Consider the following 15871-nt stretch of genomic DNA (forward strand, 5'->3'; position numbering starts at 1 on the left):
AAAGAGAGGAAGGCTCAAAACAGTTTTAGCTAAAAGAATAGCTGACAGTATGTCCCTCTGAGGGCTACAAATCACTTTGCTTGGTGGAATAAAACTACATTATGGTGAACACTGAGAAGTGACTTGCAGGGAAGCTTGAGAAGTGATTTGTCTTTCTGGCTTGCTTAAGCTGTTTGAAGAGTTTGAGGCAAAACCTAATGATGCAGGTCTTCTAGCCAAATTAATCCTTCAGTGCTGGACAGCTAATAAAACTGGACTGTTTGGCTATTCGGAGAGAGTGTGAGAATTAAAAAAAAAAAAAAAAACCAAAAGAAAACAAACTTGCTTAAGCTTGAAAGTCTGAATGGCATTGAGCAAGGCATACTTTAGAAAATATGGCAAGTCTTTTAAGCTGAACATGAGCCAATAATGTGCCCAGGTGGCCAAGAAGGCCAATGGCATCCTGGCCTGTATCCGGAACAGCGTGGCCAGTAGGTCCAAGGAAGTGATTCTGCCCCTGTACTCAGTGCTGGTGAGGCCACACCTCGAGTACTGTGTCCAGTTCTGGGCCCCTCAGTTCAAGAAGGAGATTGAGGTCCTGGAGCGGGTCCAAAGGAGGGCAACCAGGCTGGTGAAAGGACTCAAGCACAGATCCTATGAGGAGAGGCTGAGGGAACTGAGGGTGTTCAGCCTGGAGAAGAGGAGGCTCAGGGGAGACCTCATCACTCTCTACAACTCCCTGAAAGGAGGGTGTAGCCAGGTGGGGGTTGGTCTCTTTTCCCAGGCAACTCTCAGCAAGACAAGAGGGCATGGTCTTAAGTTGTGCCAGGGGAAGTTTAGGTTGGATATTAGAAAGATTTTCTTTACGGAGAGGGTGATCAGACATTGGAATGGGCTGCCCAGGGAAGTAGTGGATTCTCCATCCCTGGGGATATTTAAAAAGAGACTGGATGTGGCACTCAGTGCCATGGGCTGGGAACTGCAGCGGTAGTGGATCAAGGGTTGGACTTGATGATCTCTGAGGTCCCTTCCAACCCAGCCAATTCTATGATTCTAAGTCCTCTGAAAATAGTGACAGGGTTTTGACAGCCAAGGGTAAAGTATGGTCTGTCAATTTGCTGGAAGAGAAATAAATAGTAAATTATTTGAGAATAGAACCTATCTGGAAAAGAAGTAATGAAATAGTGACAGGGGAGCCAAACATAACTAAGAATCACAGCAGTAATTGGATTTAAAGCATAGTGAAAAATCAAAGGTCCATATTGTTGCTGGCAACAGATCATCATCTGGGCTGCAGAATGTCTATTTTGCACTTGTCAGCTAAATTCAGGACATGCTAGGGTGACACAAACGCAGTGCAGTTGGTCAAAGTCTACAATAGCTGTTATACCTGCACATTAACAATTCAAAGCAAGAAGAAAAAAAAATACCAAATCTAGACATTATACTTCAAAACTTCTAAGGAGATTCGTACCTACAAGATCTCATGTCATTCCTTTCATCTGCTCCAAAATGAACTTTGTCTTTGCTACAAGTCCCCTGACCAAAGCAAAAATCAGCACTTTGCTGTGGTCAACATATTATCAGCACTGCTGAAGTTGCATGACTCAAGGGAAACAAGATGTGTCTTCCCATTTTCCTGTGCTCCCAGGAAAATCAAATAAACACCACACACCCCCCAATGTGAAGAACGATACTGAGTATTCACTGGCCATCTCCAGCATTTATGCATGTGTGGAAACGTACTTCTTTACCTTTACTCTTTTTTTTTTCCTTCTGCAGGACAAACAGCATAGAGAATAATGCCTTGTGCTGTGTTGTCATCCTGTGCAGCTATGAAGAATATACTCATGTCTCCTCTAAGTTAAAGATTTTTTTAAATGTAGAAAATTGAGATTCTACAGAACATCTACTCTCTAGCAAATTCCAGCACAGCAGAAAAATAAGTAGTCCTGAATAAATCAGGAAAAACAGAGTGATAAATATTTTACAGCAGTTACTCTCATGTACATCCTTGTGGGATTCCTGTTACATATTGCAAACACTAACATCCCAGTCTGCAAACTTTAGGCATCCTTTACATTCAGTGATTAAAGCACTAGGACACAAAGCAATGAAATGAAGCTGAGTCAGGGAAAATTCAAACTGGTCATTAGGAAAAAGTTGTCTCAGAGTGTGGTCTGTCACTTGAAGAGGCTTCCCAGGGAAGTGGTAAAGCAACAAGCAAGTTGAAGGTGTCTGGATAATGCTCTGAGTCATATGGCTTAGTTTTAAATAGTTCTGCAAGAAATAGGGAGTTGACTCAATGATCTTTATGGGTTCTTTCAACTTGAGATATTCTATGGTCTCCATTAATAGATATCTTATTTTTATAGGAGTTTGTGTAAAATACTCAAGTCTATATTCAGCACACAGCTGCATCATTACAGTTAATTTTGTCAGATGCTTTTTGCCAGTCTATTTGTGAGGTAAATGCCTTTACAGCTACAGCACATGTATACATTTATAATAAGAATTGCTAGATTTTGATGTTAAAAATGAGAGCCTTTTTTTGGGTTTTGTGGGGGTTTTTTTCATTTGTTTTGTTGTTGTTGGGTTTGGGGTTTTTTTTGGGGGGGAGGTAGTGGTTTTTGTTTGTTTGTTTCTACAAGTTGTGCAAGATTTTTTCTACTACTCCAGATCTTGGGAGATTGTAATTAGGCCAAAAATTTAAAACACCTGATAATATTTATAAAAAGTTTATTAGTCCTCACGGCTGCAAGCGTGATTTGTGCACATGATTAAAATATATCCTGAAATTTTAAAGAGTGAATTATTATTTTATATTGGGACTGCTGAACCATGATTTTTCAATATTTACAGCTGCCAGCTGCAAGACACTCGTTGGCTGGAATTCCAGTTTAAAGAGAAGCCTATAAAAATATTCAGACCAATATTTGAAACTTTACAAGCTGGAGTCTATCCATACAAAAAAGATTGGAGAGATAATATGGAATTGAAAAATATCACTGAACCACCAGGAACTATAAATTCTTAAAACCTCTCTAATCTCTAATGATACTGGTTAGGGAGGAAGCATATCTTTGCTTATCTGTTTTAGAAAACCTAACTGCAATATCCCAGGCTTTAAAAGGCTGATTACTGCAAAGACAAGGAACAAATATACTTGGTGGAAGTAATGAATATTTTGCAATAAAGAATATCCCAGATGATATTCTGGGACACACTGATAAAAAGAATGAGAAATGCTAAGCTTATATTGTGGACTGTAAGGATATTATTCTTCATGCATTTTCTTTCTTGTGTTCTCCCAAAACTCACTGCAAGAAAGACAGACCATTTCTAGGACAAGGCATTTGTCTAGTTTCAAACACCATTAAATTTTTTTTTTATCTTTTGAACTTTTGTGCTCACAACCACTTTTTCTGCTTGTTGTGCTGTACTCAAAGATCTTACGAAATATTTCAGCTTCATCTTTTCAACCTTGTTATGGTAGAGTATTATAATAAAATATACTTTATTTAAATTAAGACTTTATTCAACCATCATTTTATATGGGAAAAATGTGAGGAAAATGCTACCAATCTTGTATTACTCTATCATCTGAGTGAGGAAAACAGATGTGGCCAAAAAAACCCTGCTTAGATTAGCTAATATGTCCCACATAGATTCCTGTCCATGTATCATGACACACCATGTATCAGGGTCATGTAAACAACCATATGATACATTTGGTTTTAGCACATCATAACTAACTTTTATTTTTAAATTGAACAGACTCACCTGTTAGAAGAGGAATTGTAATAACCACTTTCCTCTAGAACCTCCTCAATTAGAGTCTGCAAGATAAAATAAATTACTTTCAGTAAATTATCTTTATTAAAAGCAATACATTTATACAGATATAAATATATCTTACCTGCAACTGTTCATATGTCATCCCTTCTGCTATATCAGAAGCACCAACAATACCTTCAAGTGAAAGGCAAGTAATGTTACAATACTGAATTCAGGGTTTATGCTCCCTTATCAGTTTCTTAGCAATTCCAATACAAACCTGAGATGCTTGATTATCAGCAGCTTATTCCAATTACCACAATGACCCCCTGCAAAGGTGGGAGGCATCTTATGGCATGATGTGAATATTTGAGGCATGCAATGTTATCACATTATGGAAGACTTCTAACTGATGACAAATATATTGAATACTTAATGTAACTGAACCCAGCAATGCCACTTTCTTACTCTTCCCCACTTAAAATTTATAGTGGAAAGGACCCACAGCCCACTGCAGTTTGTGAGGACACAGTATTCTTTGCAGGTTAAGAAATTTAAAAATTGTAGATACTAAGTATCTGATCAAATCACATTGTGGTCTCTGGGAAGAATAATAAAGCTCATATTTCAAGTGATTGTAGGGACTCATTTCATACTCAAATGTAACATTTGACACCTACAATTACATTTACTTTTTGCAGTAATTTGTGGAACTGATATGCCAGTTTCAACACAAATGCTAACATGGATTATGACAGAGCTTCTTCTGTATCTAGAAGAATGGATGTGGCATGAAGACCAAAATACAGGCTCTACATTTCCCTTATGTCCATTGCACAGAGACATATGATGAAAGAAGTCTCTGAACTGTTCCCCACCCCAAATGATGTCAGTGATGGGAGGTTTGATTAAAGATGGATCTCTTGATTTCACTAGTCCAAAGTACATTTGACACTATTCACTTTCTAAAGTATATGTATACACTTTACACCATATAGATATGTTACAACATGTAGCATTTCCCTTCTCAAGTTTGTAGGGCTTGATCTAGCAAGGTAATTAAATCATTCCAGTATAACTGTTTCAAACATGACAGAGTAACAACACAGGGTTTAAATAGTTTTTTTAAATACCCCATGCAACAACATGTAAATCCTAAGTAGGATATTTTCCGTAACAAACATTGTATTGATTTTCATCTATGAACCTTGTGTTATTAGCAGCTTTGATATTTCTTTGTAAATGCAAAGTATAATTTCTCAATTCAGTAGAATCTTCCAGTAGTAGTAAACTCCACACTCTACCAGTAATAACACAAAGAAAACCCCAAACAAACCCTGACAATGAAAATCAGTATAGTCAATATAAGTTTACTGGCTTTAAAGACAGATCTTAGAGCAGTAATTCCTTCTGCTTTGATACCATACACTTTACTAGAAATATATATACTACTGAAGAGCGTTTTTTTGTTGTTGTTGTTTTTTTGTTTTTTTTTTTTTTTTTGCTTTCTTTACCTTTTCGCTCATCTGGAAGAGACATATTTCCACCTGAAGAGAGGAGTACCACATGCCAATCTGCTGTGAGTAAGCTGGGCTCAATCAGTTCAGGAGAACCTTGCAGAAGCTGGGGGAAAAAAAGGCAAAAAATGGACTACTGAAATCTCCACTCTTCCTGTTCACTATCTGAGTAAAATCTCATAAACTATACATTTCTGTAAGATCAGCAGGGAAGTTTATTCCCCCAAACCTAGGAGAGAAACAGACAATGGCTCAGTTTTCAGAACTTGGCCTTCAAGTTAAATTGTTAGCCCATTTTCAAGAACTCTAATAACCATTAGAGGGATGCCAACAGTTCTGAAATCTGAAAGTCAGTTTAGCTACTTGAGTCTGTGGACAAGGGCACTGAGAATAAACTTAAGAACATCTAGTTTTGAAAATGTCCATTTGTAATAATTCTAACAGGGAAATGTTTTTGTGGGCAGGAGGGAAAATCCAGTTATGTATTTCTGCAGCATGTTACCAGTTGATTCCAGTTACAGAAACAGGACAGCTGCTGCTGGGAGAAATAATGGCACCAGTGATCACTGGAGGAATCTTTTTGTCTGTTACTTGAATTAGGCTTTCTAATTCAGCATAGTTAAAAGCCCATGGTTTTTTAATTTAATTTGCATAAATTGCACAACCTCAACTTTTTCTGGAGGAGTTCAAGCTAATTCTTTTCTCTATTTAGGTTCTTCTTCTTTACTCCAAATGATATCCATGTTACCCAATGTATTTGTGATAGTGGTTTAAGTAAAATATGTACAATTTATTCTGTGATGCTCATTAATTCTCCATCCTTCCAACTGTACTTCTTGGTGTTGCTTTTTAGTAATATTTTCTATAACTATTTCCTTCAAGGTAGAAATGCACAGAATTGCATTCAGTATATCAAACATTTGATTTAGTACCAGTTACTTTTAAAATAAAGTATTTCTTCCCTTTTCTGCAGGTTTAAATCAAATTGTTTTGAAGCTAAAACAATTTTAGAGCAAATAACACTTAAATAGGTTACTTTACTTCTGGATGTCTGAAAATCACATTAATTTTATAATAAACTATTCCTTTTTCTTATGTATTTTTGGGCATCCTTTCCTGAAAACATGAAGTTAATACACAGTTAGTAAACATTTCCTTAGATTTAATATTTCAGCTGAAATAAAGGAATTGTTTTATGTAAATCACAGCTTGATTTACAGGACGACAAATTAGCACAAAACCAATGGCTCAGAGAGGTATCTCCAACTATCTTTCAAATTTACTATCAATGTAAATACTAAGGAGCCACCTTACCTTGCACTTAAGCATCTGGGATTACTTATTACAACACTACAGGAAAGATTCATCATTTGGGGTCAGTCCACTCTGACTTAGAAGATTAGAAGATTCTACAATTCATTACAAGTGGTTGACAATCAAATTAGATTACACAGGGATGTAATTATGTGAGTGATAAAGAATTATCTTTATCACCAAGTTTTAGATACAGGAGCATACCTAATAATTGCTTTGTCATCAACTGAAAAATTAAACATCTTAGCTTCACAGGCTCCCACAGTACACAGATGCTGAGGATGTAATTTTCAGATCCTCTGCTGCATATAGTCTTCTCAGGAGATTTTGAAGGAATATTTAGAAATTCTGATACTAGTTCTTAGCTCCTTCTCTGCTGGAGAGCACCCAGCATGTCATCAGGAAACATGCAGGCACAGTTCTTTAGCCATGCCATCCTTGAAAATCTGCCACATCTTTACATTTATGACGCTGAACTGTTTTCTGACATATTGTGCCACAGGGGCAAGGTATTATAAATTCAAAGCACTCTAGGGCAGTGCTTTCTTAAAACTCACAGTTTCAGTAGGAATACATTCCAAACCATCAATAATTCTGGGAAACCAATACCAAATTAAGAAACGTTTACATAAATTAAGACCTTACATAAATTTTATCAGGCTTTCCCACAAAAAGTTACATTTTTTCCTCCTCCTCCTCTCTTTCTGAGATCTGATGAGATTAAGTATGGTTTTGCATACTGGTAGCTGGCAGGTTTTATCCATTTACTAAAATGCTCTGATGATCAGACACAAACTTGAAACCAATCTGCAGAAACTGTTAACTTAAAACCGTATTTTCCAAATAAAGGGTCATTAGTGAGCATTCTACATATTTCCTTCTAAAAATGGAATCTTACACTTAGATTTTTGAGATATTAACTATCTGAATTCAAATAGGAGAGACAAAGTTGACCTCAGGTAATTATTGGTGTACTTCACCTTTTTCATTTCTAATTTCAGATTACAAGGATTGCTCTGCTGACTGAAGAGCGACTTCTTGAATCTCTCAATGATTCTCCTTTTCAGGTTGCATGGCAAAGCTGGAGGAAGCTACATGAAACAACAAAACAGGGATTTTCAATTACAGCTCCCATAAAGATGACCTCAGCAGCAGTAGCATTTTTGAAAAAAGTAGCTACACTGCAAAAAGGAACACTGGCATTTAACAGTATGGTAATATACAACAGTACAAGACCAGATTTAATGGCATATTATGATAATGCTCCTTAGTTTGCCCCTTATGTTAGGCTTGGAGTATCATATAACTCCATCCCTCTAGCCTTGAAGATCATTACCATAATCCTAATCCATGTAATGTTAGATTTGCCTCCCTGCTCAAAGTGCTGGTATTTGGAACATTTTCCTACAGGTCAAGTTAACAGAACATTGGACTAAATTTGATGTTGGCTATAATGAGATACAACAGATGAAATCAATGGACGTTTAAGAAGCTCAGACCTTTGTTCAATGTGTCTAGAAATGAATGTGAATCTTCCTCACAGCTTTAACAGGCTCTTTTAAGGTGTAAATCTTCACACATTTCATAATGTCTCTTTACTAGAAACTTCCTGAGGGAGGTAATAAATACTTCACCTGTCTAACAGAAAACTGATTTTATATACTTTTTTCCCTGTATTTTCTGGTTGAAAAAGTACATATCTTTCAGTATGGTTTACAGTTGCAATAGATAATTCATTGGAAGTGTCTTCCTTTGCTCTTTGACATTTTAAAGTCACTTTTATGCTTCAACAGTAAACATAAAGCTTCAGCTGTTGGTCACAGCAATGACACCAACTCAGACTGATAACAATTTTATGGTACGTACTACACTTTTAGAGGGATCTCCTGTGCTGTTTCTGTACAGTTGCTTATACCTGTCATGTTTATAAAGCTATAGTTTTCTACCATCTATGATAAAGTTTATAATCACATCACAGATGTAAATTCACAAACTAAATTCACTGAATTCAGGAAGCTTTCTGACTATTCAAGGAAAGTGACTTTTAGCGATTCACATTCTAACACTGTCACCATGCAAATAATAAAGAGCTTTTTTTTTCCTTTTAAGACAAATTACTGCCTTGAGACAGCTATAAATCTGTAGAGACTACACAGGAGTCCTGTGGTAAGCCACAGATCAAGATTACATCCTAATCTTAAGTCTATCAGACAGCTAGTTGCCTGCAGTTTTTTGATACAGGTAGATCCCAGTAATTTTTCATGCAGATAAAGTCTTATATATTGCTTTAAGTCAGATGTTGAATGTTCCTTAGACTGTAATGAACAGTTATGACCTGCATGCAGCCATGTACCATGGGCGTATCAGAATGGTGAGAAGCAAAGGTGGTTAAAGACAAATGCAATGCATGAGAAACTTGGAGTTGCCTCAGGCAACAGTGTTCAATTGTAGCTTTTGCTTAAATGAAATCAGATGTCAGATCAGTGAAAAACAAAAACAAACAAAAAAAAAACAAACAAAAAACCCAAAATGAACCAAAAAAAAAAAAAAAAAAAAAAAAGCCAGGGATTTACATAATGCTTTTTAAAAAGCTCTCCCTTACATTGTTTTCCAAAGACTCTTGTTCCCATGGAAACCGGATTGGGAAGGCTGCTTGTAGTAGCCAACAACTAAGAGGCAAGAGCTCTCACTTGTAAACTTTAGCTTAGAACTGTCAGCTGAAATATGTAATAGAGGCTTAGAAAACAGCTAATTATTATAAAAAATATTCTACCTTAGATTTGTAAAAATATAAATAAGTACAAGTGAAGCATATAGTATACAGTGAAAAAATACAGGCGTGGATCCTGGTTTCCCTGCCTTTCTGTTTCAAAGCCAACAAAGTAATTGCTTCAATGGTCACTTCTCAGCAAGTCTTTGAGTTGTTTTCTCTGTTCAGCTGTTGGGCATCCCTGCTATTATAACCTCCATTGATTTTTAGGGCACTTGAGAAAACCTTCTACAACAGAGAGTGTAGATTCACTAATAAGCACCCTGGACACACTCCTAATGTAACACATGAAGACTAAGCTGCCCCATTTTGTTAGCAGGTGGAGATGGTGTTCTTGCAATAAACTCAGTCAGTTCAATTTTTTGAAATAATCATTGTTTTCTTTGTCCTCGATAATTTATTTCCTGTATTACCTGTTTCAGTAAGATTGAGAGACAAAAAAAAGAAATGTAAAACACACCCAAGTAATTCATTAATCTAAAATTACCTGAGGAGATAAGCATCACTTTCTAAATAGAAACCAATCATTTTGGAAAATAAAAAGATGCTTATTTAATAATAGCAACTTTTAAAAGTAACTGCAGAAAAAAAAATTCAGCCATATTTTTAACTGAGAATTCAATGCAGGTTACATCAGCTCCCTGCTTCCTTCGCAATCATCATGAAATAACTTCAGCAATCTTTGGTCATGAAACTTTTGAACTTAACTTTAAGTTTGAAAAAGATCTGTTCTGACACTTCAAAATATTTAACACATTCAAGATTTGAAATATTGGACTAGAAATCCCAAGAAAATATTACTACTTATTGACAGTAAAAATGATTGCTTAGAAATTATTTTAAAATTACTACTATAGAGGAAAGCATTTCATGCACTCTCCATGTCAGTATGTGGTATTAAGTCACTTAAAATATTCATACTGTTGGCATGACAGAATGTTGTAAAAATAACTTACTGTACAATCAATTTTTGAGGTAAGGCAATGAATTTTTTTTCAAATGACTCAATTACTGACAACCTCCACATACTAATATTCAAGGTTAGTCTTTATTTAAATGATATATTTTTAAAACATCCTGCCATCTGGAAAAATGTCAAGTTCTTTTGTTTTTAAAGAACGGTGACTAAACTGGCAGCACTTTGCATTACCATCATCTTGACAACAGCAAATAACTTAAAAGTATAGAATGTCAGAAGTAAGAGTAATGCATACTTGAGTGATGAAGATAATTTTGTGCAGCTGAATAAGAATTTGCTGAACAGGGTCACTGATCTGACGCACCTTCCTTTGTGATACAGCAATTCCTGCCAATGCTGTAGATGACAACAGTAAAATCAGGAGGAAAGCTCATTTTGTTGCTTTAATATATGAATAGCGAGCACTGTTTAAAACCTATAGATGTAAATATTCAGAATTTAATATAAAAATTAATACATATTAAAGTTTTATTTTTATTTACCTGGTTCTCCTTTATCGTGCTCAGAAACAGGATAGTACCAAAACTAAATCATATTCTTTAATTTTTATGTGGCAAATCAATTACTATTTATGGTTTTAATCTTGTTTATTTATGTCATACACACCATTAGACCCAGAGATTAAATAAAAGCTTCTCAGCAGGTTGCCACTATAAAACACTTATTGTATCACTAAAGAACATTAGTTAACTTATCTTTCAAAGCTGAACATTAGACCTGGAAGCAAAGACCTTAGTCCTAAGTATTGAACTTCACTCAGCAGGTTCTGTATAGCTCATAATTACATTTCTACATTCCTCATGATTACATCTCTAAACTAGATTTCTGAAGCTAATTTAGATCCACATTCCTTTTTGTTAAATAATCTAGTATCGAGTGAAAATTTAACTGAGAGGGAGAAGAAAGCCAAATAACAAAATTAATTAGCCCATAACTGAACTATTAGGATGCTTTCCTGCTGGATTTCTGGGCTGCCTATTTAACAAGAAGTTAATAAACAGAGATGTTAACAAACTGAAGTAGGGACCAACCAGATTTCTCACAGTAAACAGATATATATAATTTCATTCTTTATTACACAGAGACATTTCTAGCAGGATATGGAAGGTAACAACATCATAGCTATTGTCTGATTTTTTTGTGGTAATGCCTTTTGGCATGGGTTGAGAGAGGCAAGTGAAATGAAGTGAAACTTTTTTTACCTTGAGTCTCCTCTTAATCAATAAGAGGAAAAGAAATCTCTTAAGGAAGATTTTTGGTTTGCCTTTCTGTTCAAGGTGACAGAGGAATACATGTCATAACAACCTGTCGTATGCCTCAAGAATTTATGGTATATACAAATATATGGGATACATATATCAGAATAATTCTATTTTGCTTTAGCTCTTTTTTTTTCCTCATTTTCAACTCTCTACAAACTGCTTGAACACTGCCCTATTCAATCCCAAATAAATAGCGTGGTCTTGCCATTACAACCTAGGATATTTCAGTCTTTGTTAAGGCACTGAAAAAAACTTCACTTCCTTGACATTTTACCTTTTTCACTGGGCCCTGTCCTGTGGTATTTGACTTCTCTGCTGTCAATGCCTTGTATTAAAAAACAAAAGCAAGTAAGTGAGTGCCCTTTCTTTTGTGGGTCTTCCCAGATTTCTTTATGTTTTGAAGAAAAATATGCTTAGAATGGTATCAGCAAACAGAAAGAACTGAGTAAGACATAATATGGATTTATCTATTATTCAGTATATAGAGCTTTCTCTGTTTTCTAGTATGACAGCAACAATACAACTTACCAGTCGAGGAGGACCAGATATAATGTCTACTTATAATGTCTATCTGTCTTGAAAAAAATTAGAGATCCAATGCCCACACACTTAAAACTTTTAGGAGTTATATCCCAAAGGGAAAACATCACCGATCAAAAATGTCAGATTTATTCAATTTACCAAGAGGAATATTAACAAAGTGTAAAGTGTTTGTCTGCAGATCATGATAACAATCTAGTAAGAGACAAAAATGACTTTTTAAAGATCAGTATTCCAATTGCTCAACATAATTTTCTTTCAATTATTATTTAATTCAGACAAGATGCATTCAGAATTCAGTTTAGCAGCTTACAGCATATGAAGCTTCTCAGGAAGAAAGAAAACTATCTCAGAGGAAAACTTGTTTCATCAATGATGATGGATATATACATCATAATTTACAAGAGCTCTATGAAACATTCCTTTAATAGGAAATATTCCCATGGCATTCATCAAATCTTTAGCAAGGATAATGACTATCCAAATTAGGTCTTCCTGATTTACTATAGGAATTTATATTGTTTTTAAAATTCCTTAAGAGTATAACAGATAACATATTTGCATCTGAAATTTAAATCATATGCATTTCTAACATAATTATTAGATAATACCATGATTTTTCACATTGCCAAGAACTACAACTGGAAGACTACAAGACTTCCTCCTTCTCACTAAGGAATCCTCTCTTTTCTTACTGTGGGCACTGCACATGAGCAGAAGCACTCCCAAGAGCAGATAAGTAGGCAGAAGAACCGAAGAAATAAAAGAGGAGTCAATCTATATGCAATAGGAGAATAAGGTTTAAAAACCTTGAAACTGTTAGAATTGTTAGCACAGAATTACCTGTTTGCAGTCTTGTTCCAAGGCCTTCAATATAATCTCTATTATTATAAAAAACAAAACCAAAATGTAACTTTTTAATTGTGTTTGGCACCAATGACTGCAGTGGAAATACCAGTGTTCCCCAACTCATCCTCATGTTTGCTCTAAAAGAGTACTGTCCAAATTTACTCATTTTTAGCTCTGCATTTATGTCCTATAAAGGTTGGCTTATTCTACAAGTCCAAAATTGCATGACTTCTACATAATAAAAGTTAAACCTCACTCCTTTCCCTGCTCAATTTCTAGCCTGGAAAGTACCAAAAAAGCAGACAGGATTTTAGCTTTTAAAACTCAGTAATCCACTACATTATGCATTATGTTTCATCTGTTAAAGTACACTTCAGTTTGCCCATTTTTTGCATGTAAAGTGTAAAGAACAAAGTAAATATTGCTAGTGGATAAAACCAAGAGTTATAACACACACAATACTAGTAAATTGGGAGGGAAAATTGAATTTTAAATCACCAGCACAGCAATACCTCAGTGTCAGAAATGCTAGCTTCTGCTTCATAGTCAACATAAACACTGCCCCAGCCTGCAAATTTCACTAGCTGAGGTAAGAAACAACAAATGCAAAGTGATAGATAGGGAACAAGAAGAACAAATATGATGTCCTGATGAATGGTGGATGATAGCTTCAACAACCCTCAATTGGAGAGAATTTGCATATATATATATATATATATATATATTTTTTAAGGAGTAGGGAAAATTTGAGTTGAAAGGAGTAGTTATAAAAAAAGAGGAGGAGATGGTTTTGCTAATATTTACATGAGGGGAAGAGATGGAGAAAAATCAAGTGTGTTTGCTTCAACATTGAAGAATGAGGAGGCTTCCATTACTGACCACTGCAGGACTGAAGCTGGAAAGCTGATAAGTGGTAAGTGAGACTGGATGCCCACATGTTAAGAACAATTCTGAAAACAAAAACTAAGCATTGTATTTGAAGTTACAGAAAAAGTTATAGGGAAAGCAGAACTAGTAAAAGGGTACACATAGAAGATTGCAAAGTTGGAGCCAGGATCCAAAGTTGGGCTGTAGAAATGTTCCTTGCAGCAATGCTCTAAGTGGGGATTTGAGTCACTAGAACATACGTATCAAAACCAAGGAGGAGGCTGCTTGCATGACAGCCTTATGAACCCAACCAAGAGATTTAGCAGTGTGTATTGATACAAAAGGCTGTATTTTAGAGGTGCCAGACAGAAGAATAAGGCATATTCTGACTGCATAAACTCTGGGAGATGTCTAAGGTAAAGCAAATGCTCAAGCATCGAAGTATTGGTGGATGTTATTTTTGAGAATGATCCAAACCCAAGCTAATGGGTAGGACTTGAGGTACAGGCAATTATGACAATCCTTTTAGCTATGTAGAACTCAACTGTATGAAACCTGGAAGAGGTCATAATACAGGTTAGTAAGACTTGCTACAGTAATATTCTTTAGATAAAAGCTGGATCAAGAAGAGTCTGTGGAGAAACATGGGAGAGGACTCAGTGCCCTTATTATTAAAGCTTAACAGGGTAAGTTACAGATAAGAGGAAAAAATTGTCCAGGAGGTAGATGGAGCCAAGACTGATTCTGGGATTTTTCCAGATGTGGAAGGAAAGTGGAAAGGAAGAAACAAAGAACAGTCTAGGAGTACAAGTTGTTGCAATTAGAGCAGAAAAAAAAAAAACGGTTTGTAAAAGAAGTGCTTGATGCATTTCTGAATAAATAACACAAGAAAATGAGAGAAAAGAAGAGAGAAGTTTAGAAGGAGAATGGGAATGGCCATGCCATATTCTCTTTTGGTTTCTTTTTTGAAAAGAATGAGAAGGACTCCAAAAATACTCTATCTACATTTATATAGAAGATCTAGAGGAGTTCTAAGAGACAAGATATTACTCAGTACTATCAAATGCAAAACCATATTTTAATATGGAAAAAACCAACTTGAAATGCAAAACTGGAATTTGGCTAATCAACTAATGACAGCTTAAGCTGATGAAGCAAGATCCACTCTTAAAACTATTCACCAGTTTAATGACAGTCCTTAAATTACTCATGTAAAGCTTCTGTGTGCAAACACCCTCAAACCATCCTCATGCAGACTGAGTGCCATAGGCTGAATAAAACCGAAAATGTAGCTATGAGTAGGGAAATGTTTATTGAAAGCAAAATTGCAACTGTTCAGAAATGGACCACAGAAATTACCAATTACATAATCCATATTAAAATCATAAATTGTACCTACCTAATCTGAGGCTGTCTTTCAGAAGCACTAAAAGTTTCTTTAATTATACCTGAAACAGATGCATAATTATTACCTTTGAATGACAAAAGATATATCTACGTACACATGTTAATATTTTCTATTTCCCAGACATGGTGTCAAAATAACTTTAAAAAAGCAGTGTACACTGGAGTGGACAATCCAAACTATGCTAACCAAACTGCTTTGCAGAGCAAACAGAATTAAGTTTTTTGCTCACCAGCAGTTACTACATGTGCACCAACTGTGTTCACTATAAACATACTCGAAGCTTAACTCAAGGATCATATAGGAAAAACAGGTCTTGGCAGATCATGTTCTAGCTGATGTCTTCAAAAAAGTCCCACTGCACTGAGGCCCCAAGAGAAACCTGAATCTTAGACTAACTCAAATCGGGCAAAATAAGCCTAAAAACACTAAGATCTCCAAAATTCTTCATAGAGAGCACATATGCAAGTTATGGGTTTCTTGATGCAATACTAATTCTCAACAAATTTCCTATGCTTTCACTTCACAGCCTAAGAACCATGTGTAACAGATGTGAGATTTTACTCCTAAGACTTACCAAACTACCTAAATGTCATATGTAAAGAAGAAACA

At 35.5% G+C, this 15871-nt stretch overlaps 1 protein-coding gene across 1 annotated transcript in view; it reads right to left on the bottom strand.

Moving 5' to 3' along the window:
* The window catches only part of NEK10 (NIMA related kinase 10), a 122183-nt gene that overhangs the window by 48906 nt on the left and 57406 nt on the right, over positions 1-15871 (bottom strand). The window contains exons 28-35 of the mRNA XM_030444638.1: positions 15254-15302; positions 12986-13019; positions 12750-12894; positions 10572-10672; positions 7568-7678; positions 5271-5379; positions 3899-3951; positions 3763-3818 (exon numbers count right to left, since the gene is read on the bottom strand). Of these exons, the coding sequence (XP_030300498.1) occupies positions 3763-3818; positions 3899-3951; positions 5271-5379; positions 7568-7678; positions 10572-10672; positions 12750-12894; positions 12986-13019; positions 15254-15302 (658 nt within the window). The remainder of the gene's footprint in view (positions 1-3762; positions 3819-3898; positions 3952-5270; positions 5380-7567; positions 7679-10571; positions 10673-12749; positions 12895-12985; positions 13020-15253; positions 15303-15871) is intronic.

This window comes from Calypte anna, chromosome 2 (genome assembly GCF_003957555.1).
Source record: "Calypte anna isolate BGI_N300 chromosome 2, bCalAnn1_v1.p, whole genome shotgun sequence".
NCBI lineage: Eukaryota > Metazoa > Chordata > Aves > Apodiformes > Trochilidae > Calypte > Calypte anna.